The sequence below is a fragment of the Trachemys scripta genome, chromosome 3 (genome assembly GCF_013100865.1).
Source record: "Trachemys scripta elegans isolate TJP31775 chromosome 3, CAS_Tse_1.0, whole genome shotgun sequence".
Lineage (NCBI taxonomy): Eukaryota > Metazoa > Chordata > Testudines > Emydidae > Trachemys > Trachemys scripta.
The window spans coordinates 117,731,491-117,748,044 of NC_048300.1; the positions used below are offsets into that span (position 1 = coordinate 117,731,491).

General features: G+C 40.2%; 1 protein-coding gene across 1 annotated transcript in view; it reads left to right on the forward strand.

Annotated features, from left to right (window-relative positions):
• The window catches only part of FRK (fyn related Src family tyrosine kinase), a 70,430-nt gene extending 66,298 nt beyond the window's left edge, over positions 1–4,132 (forward strand). The window contains exon 8 of the mRNA XM_034765829.1: positions 1,051–4,132. Within this exon, the coding sequence (XP_034621720.1) occupies positions 1,051–1,262 (212 nt within the window). The 3' untranslated portion in view covers positions 1,263–4,132. The remainder of the gene's footprint in view (positions 1–1,050) is intronic.
• Positions 4,133–16,554: the final 12,422 nt, after the last annotated feature.

Consider the following 16,554-nt stretch of genomic DNA (forward strand, 5'->3'; position numbering starts at 1 on the left):
GTCTCAGTGGCTTTTCTAATCCCTTTACCCAGTGGCTTAGATCTTGAGTCCACGCATCACAGGTCAAAGGTGCTTACATCTATTCTACACACATACTCTTTTTCCATTTCCTCTTACAGCTGCTGGTTAAGTTTTCTCTGTCAAAACTTCAGAGCCAACAGCTACTCGTGACACCAACACTTCAAACAGTTCTACTACTTGGTCTCAGTAACCAAACATTACAACACTAAACAAGGAGTGTCAACACAACAAACACATGCTCTGAAATGAGAACTTTTATAACGAGGTTTCTCACTGGAATCACTTTGTGACTATTTTAATTGCTTAGCTGGGGTCCTTGTAGCAATTTTAGAAAGGTGTGGTGTGAATGTTATAAATTCCCACTGAGCAGTAAGTCAGGAAGGAATTAAACCAGGGACACCTATTTCCCCCCGTATCCTGCAGCCATATTTGGTAACTGCCAGGAGCCCAAGGGCTGCATTTAATTTGCAAAAGGAGTAATATGCAGCCACCCTTACTATAATTCAGAGGTGCAGTCCATATTGACAATAGGTTCTGATTTGTAGTGTGTTTAATCCAAGCAGTTTAGCATGCTGGGAGTTGTAGTTTCCATGGGCTGTATCTGTATATTAAAGGAAAGGATGGCAATAGGCCATATGCTAGTCACTCAGCCACACTTTGGCCATTTTGGGAATAAACACATTTTAATGAGCAAAACTGATACACAGGTAAACATCTGCAAAATAATAAACAGATTCATAGAACTTTTGAAAATTGGTCTTAAAAGAGATTCACATGTGGCCCTCCATTTGTGCATGTTCATTTTTATGCTCACAAATCACTTGCATGAGCTAGGCTTGTGCTCTGTCCTTGTATGTGCACATACACACCCATTTTTACACCCAGTTTGGGTTTTGTGTATGTAGACATTATAATTTTGCATGCACAGGAGATATGTGCATGCAAAGTCATGCATGCAAAAATTGAGCCACTTTCTGATAATTTCCTCTTTCTTCTTCTTCTTCTTTTTTTTTTTTAAATGTATTTCAGGTATGATGGGCTACCAAGTAATCCAGAAGCTGGATAAAGGATACAGAATCCCTCAACCAGCTAACTGCCCAGATAAGCTCTACAACATTATGCTGGAGTGCTGGAATGCGGAGCCCAAAGAACGGCCCACTTTTGAAACATTGCACTGGAAACTGGAAGATTATGATATGGACTCTACATCCTATATTGATGCAAATGCTTTTGTAAATTGAGTGTTGTGGCAGAGACTGAAGAAAATCAAATGATCAGTTAAATAAATATGGTATAAAGGGTAACCGTGAAATAAATTTCACCTCAAAATATGGGGGAGGAGATGTTTAAATTATTAGATGAAACTAAGGAATTTTATAAATTGCCAAGGCTATGGTGATGCTCCAGGACACTAGAAATTTGAATGTCAGCCATTGTCTTTCAAAATTAAGAAAACTGAAATGAGGGGGCTTTATTGTTTTTTTTTTTTTTTTTTGTAAAATAAGCTCTCTTCTATTTATTATTTAAATAATAGACCAAATGAATGAACAGATGAGATTGTTGTTCAATAAGCACTGTTGCATTTCACGGTTTAGCTACTGGAATGGTTATTTCTTATTCCTTAGATTGCTGAAGCTCATCAGCTTGTTGCTATGAAGGAATCTGATTACTTTGTTGCACAGCAGGACCTGTGCTTTGAGCCTTTTCTTTTCTTTTTAAAATATCCTGTGACTATAATGCTGGCAAAGCCATATTAGATGTCTTGATTGTACATGGAGTGCACATGCCTTTGCTAAAGAGGAAAATGAAACAGATATTGGGAAAAGAATTAAAATAGCAGCAAAACACAAACTTTTTGCTTTGTATGTGCAGTGTCCATCTTATGAAATAATCACAATTAGCATTAGTTAACTAAGTTTAAGACACTGATGATTTTTTAAATTATCCACTGAGGTGCATAGGAACATTTTATAATCCATTAATTTTAAGAATCATGAAGCTGAAGAAGTGGGCTGTAGTCCACGAAAGCTTATGCTCTAATAAATTTGTTAGTCTCTAAGGTGTCACAAGTACTCCTGTTCTTTTTGCGGATACAGACTAACACGGCTGCTACTCTGAAACCTGTCATGAAGCTGAAAAGATTTTTCATAATGAAATAGACATGGCCTTAATATTTTGGAGTGATTCTGCAAAATTCCCAACCTCAGCTGACGCATTTGACAGCACTGTGCCTAGGACCATACATAGACTCAGCAAATTGCTTCTTTCCCCCCTTCTCTCTGTTCCAAATGGATCTGATTTATTTTATATAGCATAGGATGACATTAGGGGAAGAAGGAGAAGTAGAGCTCTGCTGATTATACGCGGGTCTGAGCATTGTTAGCAACATTTAAAATTTTTCCAATTCTAGGTAAATTAGCCAGGGGTAGGGCTTCTGCTAAATCCCGAGACCTTGAAGGCTTTTGTGTGCAGCATAATGGTGAACTATATTTTCCCCTTCATTTTCAGTCATTGAACAATAGAATCCATTGTAGTCTGTAATATTAATACAACACATACTATAGGCTCAAAATAAGTATCTAACCACTATCTCCCAGTATCAGAGATACAAGGTATCTGCCAGGAAAATCCTAAAATAGATATAAATAAATGAAAAGATTCACTAACCTAAAATGTGTATGTCTTTCATTGCTTATTCTCGCTGCCATTTCCTTATTCTCTTCTCCTTCCACATCAAGCCTATTTACTCCATTTCAATACCTCCCATTTCCCCCACTCATTTGTAATCTATTTTTAATCTCCTCTTTTCTTTGTCTCATCTCTTCTTTTCTTGGAAGGAAGAAAAGGTTCAATGACTTGGCCAAAGGCACAGTGGAAGTCAGTGTTGGGCACTGGGATGAAATGCAGTATAGCCTCATGATGATGAGCCACCCCCCTCTTTGTAACAGGAGCTCACACTGACTACTCAGCAGTGAAACAAGCTCAGCTACTGATTAGTGACCAGCAACCAGATGGAACTTGTGATGACCATAGCACCATCAGCCCAGGAGGCAGTCCCCTACTCATAAATTCAAGTCCAGGATCCTTACAACCCTGGGTTTAACAGGTACCATGCACAACTTGACTTTTGATAGCCTATTGTTTTTCAGGGGGAAAAAATCACTGCAAATTTTCAATCCAGACGAGGAGGTTGCATTTCGGGGATGATTGTGACACTGGAATAGGTTAGAAACATTTTAATTAAAAACTGATTTCACCCTTGACACTTATGGAGTTGTAAAATTCAGAAGGGTCCTTGGCTTTGGGCTTCAGTGGCCACATAGTTTGAGGGTCTTAACTCCTAAGGACATTCATGTCATCAAGAACAGATCAAAGGGGACATTTAAGACTTGTTGGAATCTTAGTTATAGAAAGCACCTATATTAGATAAACTTTACAGCTGATGATATAAAGGTTACAAGAGTCCTATAGCACGGGAGCTGTTGCATCAAGCTCCCTTCAGAGAAGAAAACCTAACACAAAGAATTAATTGTCATAATTAAAAGTTACATCAAAAGGCCCCAAATCCTCTGTGCTAGACAGTATAGTTGGGTTGAAATGGACAAATTCCCATACTATCCTTAAACACCTCAATGAATGACCCAGTATGTCTGGAAAAAGCTCATATATGTAGGAAACATGTTCCTAGATCAACACAGGACCAAGAGCTCATAAACTTGTAATTTCCGTCCTCTTCCCTCAAATATGCACTGCTGTATAATTACACTCTACATAGATTTTTTTATTTGTGAAATTTCTATCAAAAACAGTAAAAATCAATATTTTTCTATGATTTTATTTAACTTAGTTTAAGTACACTGTAGGCCTGAGGTGTGCGTAGGTGCCTAAAGCTTACAGTTAGTACAGGAATTTGTGAGTTTCATCCCCAACTGTACTGACTGGCATAGAGGATTTTGAAGGTGCTGGGATATAGTGTAATAAGCTAGAAAAAGCAAAACTGTGGCCACTTCAATACATAGCAACTCTTCCTCCTGAGGTGGGAGGGGTAGCAGTATGGGGACTGTACTGCATTTTTGAAGAGATGGTGCTCCTGCCCAGGGCTGGATCCAGGCACCAGCTTACCAAGCAGGTGCTTGGGGCGGCCACTCCGGAGAGGGGCAACACGTCCAGCTATTCGGCGGCAATTCAGTGGACCATCCCTCACTCCCGCTCAGAGCGAAGGACCTCCCACTGAATTGCCGCCGCAGATCGCGATCGCGGCTTTTTTTTTTTTTTTTTTTTTGCGCTGCTTGGGATGGCAAAAACCCTGGAGATGGCCCTGCTCCTACCACACCAGGAATGGAGATGATTTTATGTCATCTTGCCAGCTCTGCAGTTAAGTTTCCCTGAGCCAGAGCACTGTATTGAGGATAGCTCGTTTGGCCCAGGGACACTTTCTCAGACACTCCATGTCCTGTGACTGTAAGAATCTGGAAATTGGAGCACTTCTTACCTTTTCCTTTTGCTTTTTGTTGTAGAGTTGGATCCGAGCCATAAAATAAAATCTGGCTCTGGATCAGACTGGGGGAATAAGGTGGGATTCAATCTAAGAGTGGCAGAATCTGCTCCTAAGCATGTGCATTTATTCAACTAAAAGTGACTGAATATAAAATTGATTCTCCACAGCCCTGCACCTTTTGTTGTCATTTATACCTATGTGATGTGGCTGCGACACATTACCATTCTATTTTAGCTCTGTTTTTCACTACTAGTTAGAAAGCACAAGGCAGTGGAGAATTAGGCTCCAAAGAAAGAGTAAAATATAGAGCAGTTTAAAATATTGCTATCTACTCTTTTTTCCCCTCCATTTTTCTATAGGCTGGGTAGATGTAGCTAATCAACTTGTGTGTTGTTCAGACCCTGACAGAAATCAAACTTGCTTAGTGGTGGTATAGTGTAGACCTTGGCTGAAATCCTCCTATCAGATTGCTTCCTTAATCCAACCCATTGGAAGCTAATGATCTAACCAGTGGACCAAATTCGGTGATGTTCATGTGCTACCTGAGGCATGCTGCACATACACTAAGAAGATCCAATCCATTTCAAAACAATTTGTATTTATATGACAGATACCAATTGTAGTCAGAGCTCTTCTCTAAGGCTTGATTTAAATGGAACATCAAGGTTAGCGTTTCCAGTTATAGTGCACACTAAAATGGGTTTAACTTATTGCACTTGATTCTTGAGGCCTTTTATGTTCAAAGTTCTGCCAAAGCAATCTATTGCACTTGTTTTTACTTGGCTCATAGATGGAAAATAATGGATTTAGTTATGAGAAAGAGTAATAGATTAAAAAAAAACTGACACATTTCTATGTTTAGATAGAATAAAGGGATCAGGAAGATATAAGTGGAATTTTTGTACAATAGACTAGCTCTTGTAAAATTCACTTCACATAAATTGTACTGAGACACCTTTCTATGTAATGTTTTATTTATGTAATTCAGGGTTTTTTTTATAGAATTAAATCATTTCATGCAGTCCTTCAAAAGCTCATTTTGACACAAGCTTAAAAATGTCACGTCAGATAAGACGACTCCCCAGTTGTGTTCTGCTCTGTATTCTTCAAGAACCTCTGAAGAATTAAAATTACATTTTCCACCCTAAATATCAGAAAAGCTGTGAACTTTACTTTTGATTCTTATAAAAAAGTCTTTGGACAGATGGCCTGCAGTCTAGAGCAGGGGTGGGCAAACTTTTTGGCCTGAGGGCTCCATCTGGGTATGGAAATTGTATGTCGGGCCATAAATGCTCACAAAATTGGGGGTTGGAGTGCGGGAGCGGGTGAGAGCTCCAGCTGGTGGTGCAGGCTCTGGGGTGGGGCCAGAAATGAGGAGTTCAGGGTGTGGGAGGGTTTTCTGGGCTGGGGCAGAGGGTTGGGTTGCAGGTGGGAGAGTGAGGGCTCCGGCTAGGGATGCAGGCTCTGGGGTGCAGGAGGGTGGGACTGAGGGGTTCAGAGGGAAAGAGGGGCTCAGGGCTGGGGCAGGGGGTTGGGGCGTTGGAGGGGGTCAGGGGTGCAGGTTCTGAGCGGCACTTACCTCAAGCATCACCTGGAAGCTGTGGCATGTCCACCCTCTGGCTCCTACGCAGAGGTGCGGCCAGGTGGCTCAGTGAACTACCCCATCTACAGGCGCCACCCCTGCAGCTCCCATTGGCTGTGGTTGCTGGCCAATGGGAACTGCGGGGGCGGCACATGGGGTGAGGGCAGACACCCAGACAATCAGCCTGCACACTTTCAATGCTACTGCAGAAAGAAATTCCAACTGCTCAAACAGGGAGTGGGTAGTGCATTAGAACCAGTCCTATTTTAACTCTATCCCAGGTCTCACATACAAGATAGACACATTATACTAGATTAGGTTTGGAGTGGTAGATCTGCTTTTCAGATCACATGCAAACAGCCTAGCTATATCACCCCCTCAATGATCTCTCTTTGTCTCACGTTGCACCAGGTACCTGGTTGTCCCCAGATGGGCCGAAGATAGTCCAGCCACAGCATCATCACGTTTTTTAAGAAAGGTTTTGTTTTTTTTATTTCATGTAAAACTTTTTTCCTCCCTCAGGTGTTCTTCAAATACCAGCTGACTTTTTTGGGGGGAAAGCGCATTACCTAAGAAATTGTATATCACATTTCAGCAGGAAGGGAATTTTTAGTAACAATGTATTGATTCCTAAAAAACAGGGAAGTCTAATGGTAACTTAAACACAGCCCCTGAACAATAAAGGTCAATATTTGAAGGCAGCATTACATGTCAGCTGAGCTCTGGTACTTTCAACACAGCAGGTGTTGCGTTTCAGCAATTCTCCTGAGTTGAAACCAAGAACAAATACAAAATTTCTTACTGTTGCACTGGAGCAAATTAAAAAAAAATGAAGCAAGGAAATAAAATTTGTGACAGTGAGGAAAGGGGAAAGCTAATGAAAGTAAGTCAACCACCATGCTACAAGCAACACTGAGCAAAATATGGCCTGATTTGGCAAAGACTTACGTTTAATTTTATGAACTTTGAGTAGTTCCATTGAAGTCAAGTAAGACAAGTCTTTGCAAGATCAGGGCTCAAGTCTGCACTCAGAATGAAACTGCACATTTTTGCCCAAAATGTTTGAAGAAACAAAAAAGATCTTTCATGATTGAAAACGGCTTTTATCACTCACAAGTCCCTGCTCAGAGGCAGATCTGTGTAACTCCCAACTCAGACAGAATGAAACATAAACAACTTCAGAGGAGGACAGGGACAGTCTTTCAACTAGTGGCGAGTGAAGAAGTTTTAGTCACAAATGAAGCAAATCTGAGTTATGAAGTTTACATTGCAATGTCTGCCTACAAGAGCTAGTAGAGCTTTGGGAATATGGACAGGAAGCAAGCCAGGGCTAGCCACTTGAGAAAACAGTCAATGTGCTCCTTCCTACACATAGACAATGAGCAGGGGGTTTCTTAACATCTTTTTCCTGCTATCCACATTCAGGCTAAGGCTTGAAGAGAATTTTACAAACAGTGTAGTCTGTAAATAGAATTGAGAGCTTCTCCCGGGGATTGGGAGGAACTTGAGCTCCCCAACATTTGCCTATTAGTTTCTGTAGAAAAAGAGAAAAAGGAAATGCAGCTGGGGGCCCTGGTTATAACCCATGGAGAGAGTCCATCGAGGTCAAAAATTCACAAAAATTAGTTAATTGGAAAAAATGATCCGTATGAAAATCCAGCATTTTGCCCAGCTCTAACCAAAGATACTTTATGATATTTACCTCTTCTACATGATTCAATGTAGAACAAGTTGAAAGTTTTCAAACGTCAGCAATAATTTTTATCAAAATTTCAAATTCTGAGGAAAAACTGGAGGGATGAAATATTTTCAATTTTAATCCTCTTGTTTTTCTGACCAGGTGTAATTGAGGCCCATCTGCATCATTAGTTCAGCTCACATTTTATTTTTATTGGCCTGTTGCTAAAATGAACAAGCAACAAAAATGTAGGATACACCAAGTTACAAATTATATGATATGAACAATGAAAGAAGTGGTTTCATTCTTTAGCTATTCAGTTTGGGTGAAATTCACGGCAGTGAAGAACATCCAGGTTAGGCTATCTACTCCATTTCTCCTCTTTAGCTACACACTAAAGCCCCAGTCCTACAATTGTATCCCTGTAAGTGGACCCCAGTACCTGTGGGGAGACCAGGTGACTACACTAAGGCTCCATACATGCAAAGGGATTGGCTTACAAGGATTAGAACCTAAGTGGTGCAGGGGCCTTGCACCTATCTTCTGTAATGGTGTAAACTTCACTCTTTAGGACTATATCCAAGAGATGGGCAAGGCCCAAAAATATGGAAGTTGTTTTAGAAGGAAAATATTTTATTCTGTCTGGAACACAAAAATTAGGCTTTTTCAGACCAAAAATCTTCTGAAAATGACTGTTCCTAAGTAGGATTGTTATGAGTGTGTTGAGCTTTATATTTTGTGGAGCCTTATTTATTTTTGATTTATACAGGGCCATAAATGTACATGGATTCTTACAGACAAACCAAATAATGTGCCTGTCCGGAGAAACTTACTGTCTGAGGGTGTGCCTACACAGCAACCAGCATCCCACAGCAGCGAGTCCCAGAGCCCAGGTCAGGGGCGGCTCCAGGCACCAGTGCAGCAAGCGTGTGCCTGGGGCGGCAAGCTGCGAGGAGTGGCCTGTCGGTCGCTGTGAGGGTGGCAGTCAGGCGGCCTTCGGCAGCGTGCCTGCGGGAGGTCTGCCGGTCCCACGGTTTCGGCGGCAATTTGGCGGAGGGTACGCCGAAGCCACGGGACCGGCAGATCACCCATAGAAATGCTGCCGAATCTGCGTGACCGCGGACCGCCTGCAGTCATGCCGCCGAAGGCCGCCTGACTGCCGTGCTTGGGGTGGCAAAAAACATAGAGCCGCCCCTGGCCCAGGTCTACAGATTCGAGTTTGTGGGGCTTATGCTATGTCATGAAAAAAGCAGTGTAGATGTCAGGCTTGGGCTTGAGCTCTGAAACATAGGGACAGGGGTCGGCTTCAGAGCCGAGTTCCAGCCTGAGCCTGAATACCTGGATAGCTATTTTAGTGCCACAGTGCAACCCCAAGTCTGTAGACTCAGGCTCTGAGCCCCGCGGACATGGGATCCTACTTGATGTGTAGACGTATCTTAAGGGTTTGACTCAGCAGACATTTACTCCATGCTTGTAGCTACTCCTGCATGGCGTTCTATTAATTTCTACGAGGCTCCAGGCAGGCATGATTGGGCCCACTCCAGCTCCCATTGACTTCAATTAGGAATTGGTTCAGGGCTTATATTTACAGAACTATTTTCAGGATTAGGCCCTAAATTGAGGCATGACCTCTCGAGAGAAATTGACCAATAGGGATGGGGTAGAAATTAAGAGAGAACAAAAGTTACAGTAATAAGATCAGTTGCTTTGGTCTTGAGGGTTGTGTGCACATTTTTAAGATACTTTTCCTTTTAAAGAGCGTATTAAAGTTTTTAGCCCTCAGCAGACATGGGAATCTTAATCAGTCTTAGTTGAAAGGCTGCTTTCTAGAACATTGCTCCTAATTTTAACATTGCTTGACATGGGTCTTTTTTTGTAATTTAGAGAATGCGCAAACAGGGGAAGTATTCACACAGTGTGCTCAGTTCCTCGTATGCTAACAGTTCTCAAACTCCCCACTAGGTGGGGGCACAGATTGCTACCTAAACTCAACACTAGAATGAAGGAGCTGAAGTGTCATAAACTCTTGGAGAGAATCTGAGAGCAATCATTCTGACCTATCCAGACACCACACTGATTTCTGGCCATATTAACCCAAAAGCTGACTATTGAGAACAGTTTACCCGCTATACTTCAGGAACACACAGCATATAGTTTTACTTGTCCCCCCAACAGATTATAACAATTATGAAGAAAAAATGTATTTACTAATTCCTACCCTGTACAACTGTGAGGGATTTCACTGCTTCTGGCGGTAAATCAGTGGATATTGCATATAAAGTTAATCTACGCATGCATCCAATTATAGATCCTGAAGCACTAAAAATCATCTTATGTAGTTTTTCTTACTCATCCTACCTCCCTTGAGACAAGTGATGTGGCTTCAGAAATCAATTGTGATTCAAAATGTTTCTAAAGAGCGAATCTGAAATGCTGAAAGAACTGGTGAATAACAATAATTTAGTTCTTTAATCCCCTGTACAGTTAGATTAGGAGTTATAAGGAGATACTGTACAAGATTTATTTATAATGGCTTTTGAAAGTTTACAGCAGGAAATATACATTAAAGTTATAAATTGCTTATTGCATTGGCCCTTCCTTAGTTGGTCTGTGGAATAATGGTTTTCATCATTGCTTTCTTAATGTACTTTACAGCAATATAATTTAAATATAGTACAAGCATCAAATATTGATTTTGAGTTAACTTATGATTGATATTAAAATTATATCATAATGATAGTATTTTTCAAGGCTAAACACAGCTGACCTCTCTACTTTATTATCTTTTATATTTTATGAGTAAAATTAAACTGCTGCCTTCTAGAATTAAAATTTACAGTTGCACACTATCATTGTAAGTACTTTCTTTGGATATGAAAACGCCACAGGAAACTTTCTACAACTTTCAGATGGGTATTGTTAGTCAGAAAATGCCCATTTTCTCTCTGGCAGTATGTTTGCTATTCTTTAGAAAACAGGTTGATTAATTCTGGGTTAAATGACTTGTTAGCCATGTTCAGCATTTTGGTTTCAATACTGTAGAAAAAATCCCAATTGAATAGTCTTCTGGGAGACATTTTTAGAGTAACTTTTAAAACATTATCATTTTACCTTTTATTTTTATTCTTCAAGACTTTACACTTCATCTTTTAAATGATTTTGTAATTTTTTTTTTGCTTAGGTATAGACAGAACAATGGATTTTGATACTCTCAATTTGACAGGCCTGTAGGGCTCTAGAGTCAGACAACAATAGGGTCAGCAACAATACAGCACAAAGGTGACAGAAAGGAATTTTAACAAAGCAGCCGAGGGTTTCCCTTGCATAAGGAATCCACACATGGGGTAGGTTCAGCATACCCAGGTAGGGCGGTACAAGTCAAGGTCACAGAATAGACAGGAAAACAACCCAGGATCCTGGCTGCAAATCCTCTGCATTAGTCACTAGAAGACTAGTTTTTGTAGAACTCATTCTAATTTTTACTGAACTGATTTTTCAACAATATGTTAAGCACCAAAGTGTTGAAAAGCAGGTTTTTCCTCAAGCTAGTATTACCCACTTGGATTCTTCCAGACATTTGGAAAGCATGCTAGTCTTTGACCCAATCTCTGCCTTTAAGATTCCAGAGATAAGAATTGGGTTTCCCATCTTTCTGGATAAGGGGGAGATGGAGAAGGCACATGGTGCTGAGGCAGACAACTTGCCAGTCTACCATCTGATTTTTGTTCCCTCAAATGAAGCTTAACAGAGTCCAGAAAAAAGTAGAGCAGAAACATACTGGTGTAAATTATTCAAGTGATGCTGCCATTTCTAGAAGCAGCCCTGACGGGTTTGCCCATAAAACATTAACATGACATTTCTGAGTTGTGACAGGTGGTTTGGGAGAAGAAGGCTTAAGAATAAGCACAAAACTGTTTTGTGGGAACAGAGAAATGTGTTCAGCTATAAACAAACACACACCATTGCTGATTTGCACGCAAACTGCATTTAAAAAACACATTAAAATTTAAGAGATCCTTGTAAGTAGATTAAAGCAGATTTGTTCAATGGTGCTATGCACAATCAAAAATAGGGACAAAGTCTGTATTCTCTTCCTCCCCTTCTTTTAGAAATGGGAGTACTCAGTTGTCTCAATTAAATTCTGAAACATCCTAAAGGTTTGGGTTTTTTTATGCTTCTGACTGACAATTTGGAGTTTCAGTTCAGTTGTGTCTGCTCAGTTTTCTTAGCATCTCATAAAAAAAAAAGATGCAAAGTTTTTACTGGTTTTTAACTTCAACAGACAGTACAGGGGTGCCCAAATCCCTTTCCTAATAATCACATTTTTCAAGGGATCAGCCTTAGTGCCTCATAAGATGCCCTTCCATTTAATGTTTGCTGTAAATATCCCTGTTTTATTAGTAATAAAATACTATGTTGGACAGACAGGAGCCAGACTTCCAGGTGGGTAAAACATCTCACAGGACTAGTGCTAGTGAACAATGTTCCATGTTAAGAGTGGGATGAACCTTGTGGAATTAAAGGTTTTACGAATCACTCAAAATACTTTTGGTTTTATAAATTTAGTTCAAGTTCTCAAATATGTAGTTCCCGTAATTTAGCCCTGTGGCACTTTTTTTAATGCAAGGTTTTCTCACAAAAGCAAGGTTTGCTAGTTAAACAGGTGCTAGGGATAAAAGTAATTCCAAGGAAACTAACCTGGCACAAGTGGATTCATTCTGTATGCTATGGGTAAATATCACCATTTAGTTTTCCACTCAAATTTCTCTCTTTCTCCTCCCCCAACACCCCTATAGTCTCTTTGTCCACTTTGCCCTGTTTTTCCCTGAATGTTTTTCTCTTTGGCCCTCTCACTGTTCCTTTTTCACATCTCTCTTAAGGGGAATACAAACCCAATAACATTTGAGTCAAACTTTTAAAGGCACAAATGCCAGAGTAGGCTTGAAATAAGATCAAGTGAGTTTGCCCACATCTCTTATAGAGTCTTGAGAATACATTTATGAATCAGTCACAATAGAAATATTGGGGGGAGGGGGTGAAGGGGACAGATTGGCATTTAGGGGAGGAGCAGGAGCATATGTGCCAGTTGCTGGAGTGGGGAACAGGACAGGGACACTGGCACTTGGACAGGGGGCATTGGCACCCAGGGCACTAAGTGCTGAGGGGCATGGGAAAGCACAGGGCATCGGGCATCAGCCACACAGGAACTGCAGTAGGAATGGCAGTAGGAACTAGTGGGATTCCCTTTCCCAGGCAGGAGCCGCCCCCTCCCAGCCTAAGTAGCTCCCTTTGCTCCCCCTAGAATCATATAATCATAGAATATCAGGGTTGGAAGGGACCTCAGGAGGTCATCTAGTCCAACCCCCTGCTCAAAGCAGGACCAATTCCCAACCAAATCATCCCAGCCAGGGCTTTGTCAAGCCTGACCTTAAAAACCTCTAAGGAAGGAAATTCCACCACCTCCCAGGTAACCCATTCCAATGCTTCACCACCCTCCTAGTTAAAAAGTTTTTCCTAATATCCAACCTAGACCTCCCCCACTGCAACTTGAGACCATTACTCCTTGTTCTGCCATCAGGTACCACTGAGAAGCCTCCTATCCCTTAGCCCTTCCATTCAGAGGGAGCTTCCACCCTGTGATAAAAAGTTACTGTCCCTCAGGTAAACCCAATACTATTACATGCTAAGGAATAATCTGACGGAGAAGATCAGAACTTCATAGCTAATGGGATATTAATGAAAGATAGACCCTTAAAATATACATGGTTTGCATAGTGCATGATTTTTCAGCTGTGTTGCATCTGGATTTGTGTTTTTAGTGATTTTAGTTGCCCATATCTCATAAATGTCTGATTTCACTCTTAAGAATGCCAAGAAAGAATTGAATTGCCCCCTAAACTGATGTCTGATTCTCACAGGTCCATTCATAGTAGAAAGTCAATATTATAACACTGACTATCACTCTTATGGAACAAGGAAAGGCTAAAGAAATCCCATTTGAATTTTGTTCTGCAGGAATGTAACCCCATGCCAAAGTTACAATGCAAATGCCCATTGTGGCAGACCACAGTTAACTAGGCTCTCCTTATTGTGGTAAACCTTAAGGCTATATTAAAAGGCATTATTAATCCAAAGGAAATGCTTACAGTAACAGTGCAGAACTGCAATTAAAAAAAGCCTCTGGTGTTTATTGCTTATGTTTGGAACAGATTACAAGATACTATTCAGTGTCCTTATTTGTTTTCCACATGATTTTGTTACTCTCATATCATCTCAGGCATTGGCTTCTGCAGCCATACACATACACAGGTGATGGCAGACAGTAAAGCCCAGCAGGCCTTTTCTGGCAGTGTGTAGCACTGGTTGTTGAGCTGTTTGCCAGCACTATGTTGCCAAAGTGCTCCAACTGTTCACTCTCAATTTTTATCTTGGCTCAAGGAACGGCCACCCCCTGCCACGTCTGCTACTTACAGAAGCGGAAACTAGATTCTCCCCATTATCACAATTCACAAGCCAGCTCCTTCTACTACCAACTGCGTAATGGGTATGAGCAATCAAATGCATTCAGTATGCTTGCTTACCATCTTATCCCAGCCTTGCCTTTGACTTGCCAATATTGCACTATTATTCCCATACAAATAAATTTAACACACCATTTTCTTTGGGACGGATGATGGATTGACTAGATTTTACATGTTAGCCACATGCTTGGATGGATGCACCATTTTCTGAATTAAAAATGCCAAGTTATAGCGATAAAACAAAAACATTCCCTACCCTGAGGCTGGCCTGATGCTTGGATGTAGTGAGTTGGGTTAGACATGTGGGAAAACCAGGATGGGGTTCAGCCTTTTCCTTCCCGATGGATGCTAGGCATAGTGAAGATACAATGTACTGAGTTTTTGGCATGAGTGAGCTGTCCAAATCACTGAATGAATCCTCACTCCCAGCTGCTGGTTGATTGATGGAACTGAATTGGTGATAACTCTGGAGGGAGAGGTTTGCCCTGTCTTCCATCTGGAGCTGCTGTGTTGTGACTCATAAAGATGGCTACTGAACAGGCTGAGTTGGCAGAACTTCCCCAGCAAGCAAGACTGGCAACTGGGGAATAGACAAGTTATCAAGGGGTATCTGAAATGAGTGGATTCGATGTATCTAATGCTGGTAGCTTTATTAAAAACAATAAATACTTGGAAATAAACCTGGGACTGTAAAGGGAAAAGAGATTGTCTTTAAGACCATGCAACAACTGCAGATTGTGTTTTCCGTTATCTACAATCATTGCTTCCTAAGGGCCAAATTCCACCCTCAGAAATCCACCAGACATTACTGTAATGTACTTTAATTAAGCATGTGAGGGGATGACAGCTGCCTCTGTGTTTAAATTACAACCAGACATTGTTCTGTCGTACTGTAGAATGTTCACATCTTCAAATCTAAAAGTCCTCTTTGTGATTTACTAACTGCTCCCAGTTTGAACCAAAATGGATGCCTTTCGCGAAAAGTTGAAGGTAGATGGACATCTGTTATCAGCTGAAACAACAAGATATTTAATCAATTTTGTGAATATAAGTTACAACTGACCTTAGAAGCATTAGTGTGGTCTATTGAGTCTCTTCATAGTTGTAGCTAATAAGAAGCTGTCTGGCTACATGGCGTTTTACACATCTTTTAGATAAATCAGAGATCCAAAATCAAATTCTAGCACTCAGAGGCGTTATATGGATTTGTGATACTCCCTCAAGGCTTGGGGTCCATAAACCAATGAATGGATTACAATGAAATATAAAGTAATGTTTCTTCACCTGTGGCAGATATAATATTAATAACATTTCTCATTTTTGTATCTCCTGCTGAACACCAGGTTTGAAAGAGAATTCAAAAACATAGAAATGTGATAGCAATGAAAAGGCACGTCACACATTGAGCGTCACAATTAGGCTGTGATATTTGTGGCAAATATTATGTACACTGAATTTATTATCAGAATATTTTGGATAAGCAGCTTGGTTCTATAGTTTCTTGACTTCCATGGGACTAGGATTTTGTTCATTTTAAGTATCATTTGATGGTGGTTTATGTTATATCCAATAAAGCTATAACTAGGAGGCCCTGTTGGGAAGCAGGAAGTGGTTTCCTTTATATACAGGCTTTACAGTTTGGTTCAATGGTTTTCAGCACCCCTACTATATAAATTGTTTCAGTACACCTGGTGCTGACCCATGACAAATATATTAGTGTGGAAAGATGGGAACATGTTAAACATTATTTTTCCTTATGGTTCATTTGTTCTTGATTAGCGAATATAGAAAAATGTGTAGCTATTGTAGAGACCATCTATAAAGACTCTGTGTTCTTGTCTTCATTGAGATGGAAGTATGTCTGAGATTCAGTAATCATAACTGGTCAGTAGTAGCCAATAGTGGTCTGTAGTAGATATGGTCAATTTTTTTTTAATTAAATTTTTAGGTTTCTCAAATGGATGGATCAAAACAAAACTTTGATTTCACAATGAAATTTTGAAACTAAACAACATTTTTATTTAAAAATAGTCAATCCAAAACAAAAAAATTATTTCAAAAATGTCTATTTGACATGAAAAATTCATTTTGAAATATTGATTCTAAGTAGAAATATTCATGTTGAAATACTTAGTGTCAGTTGAAATGCCAACAATTTCTGTTTTGACATTTCCAGTTCAAAACATTTGGAGTTTTCATTGTGCAAATATTTTGGATATTTCAATTTTTCATTCCAATCCAGAGCAAAAAGATA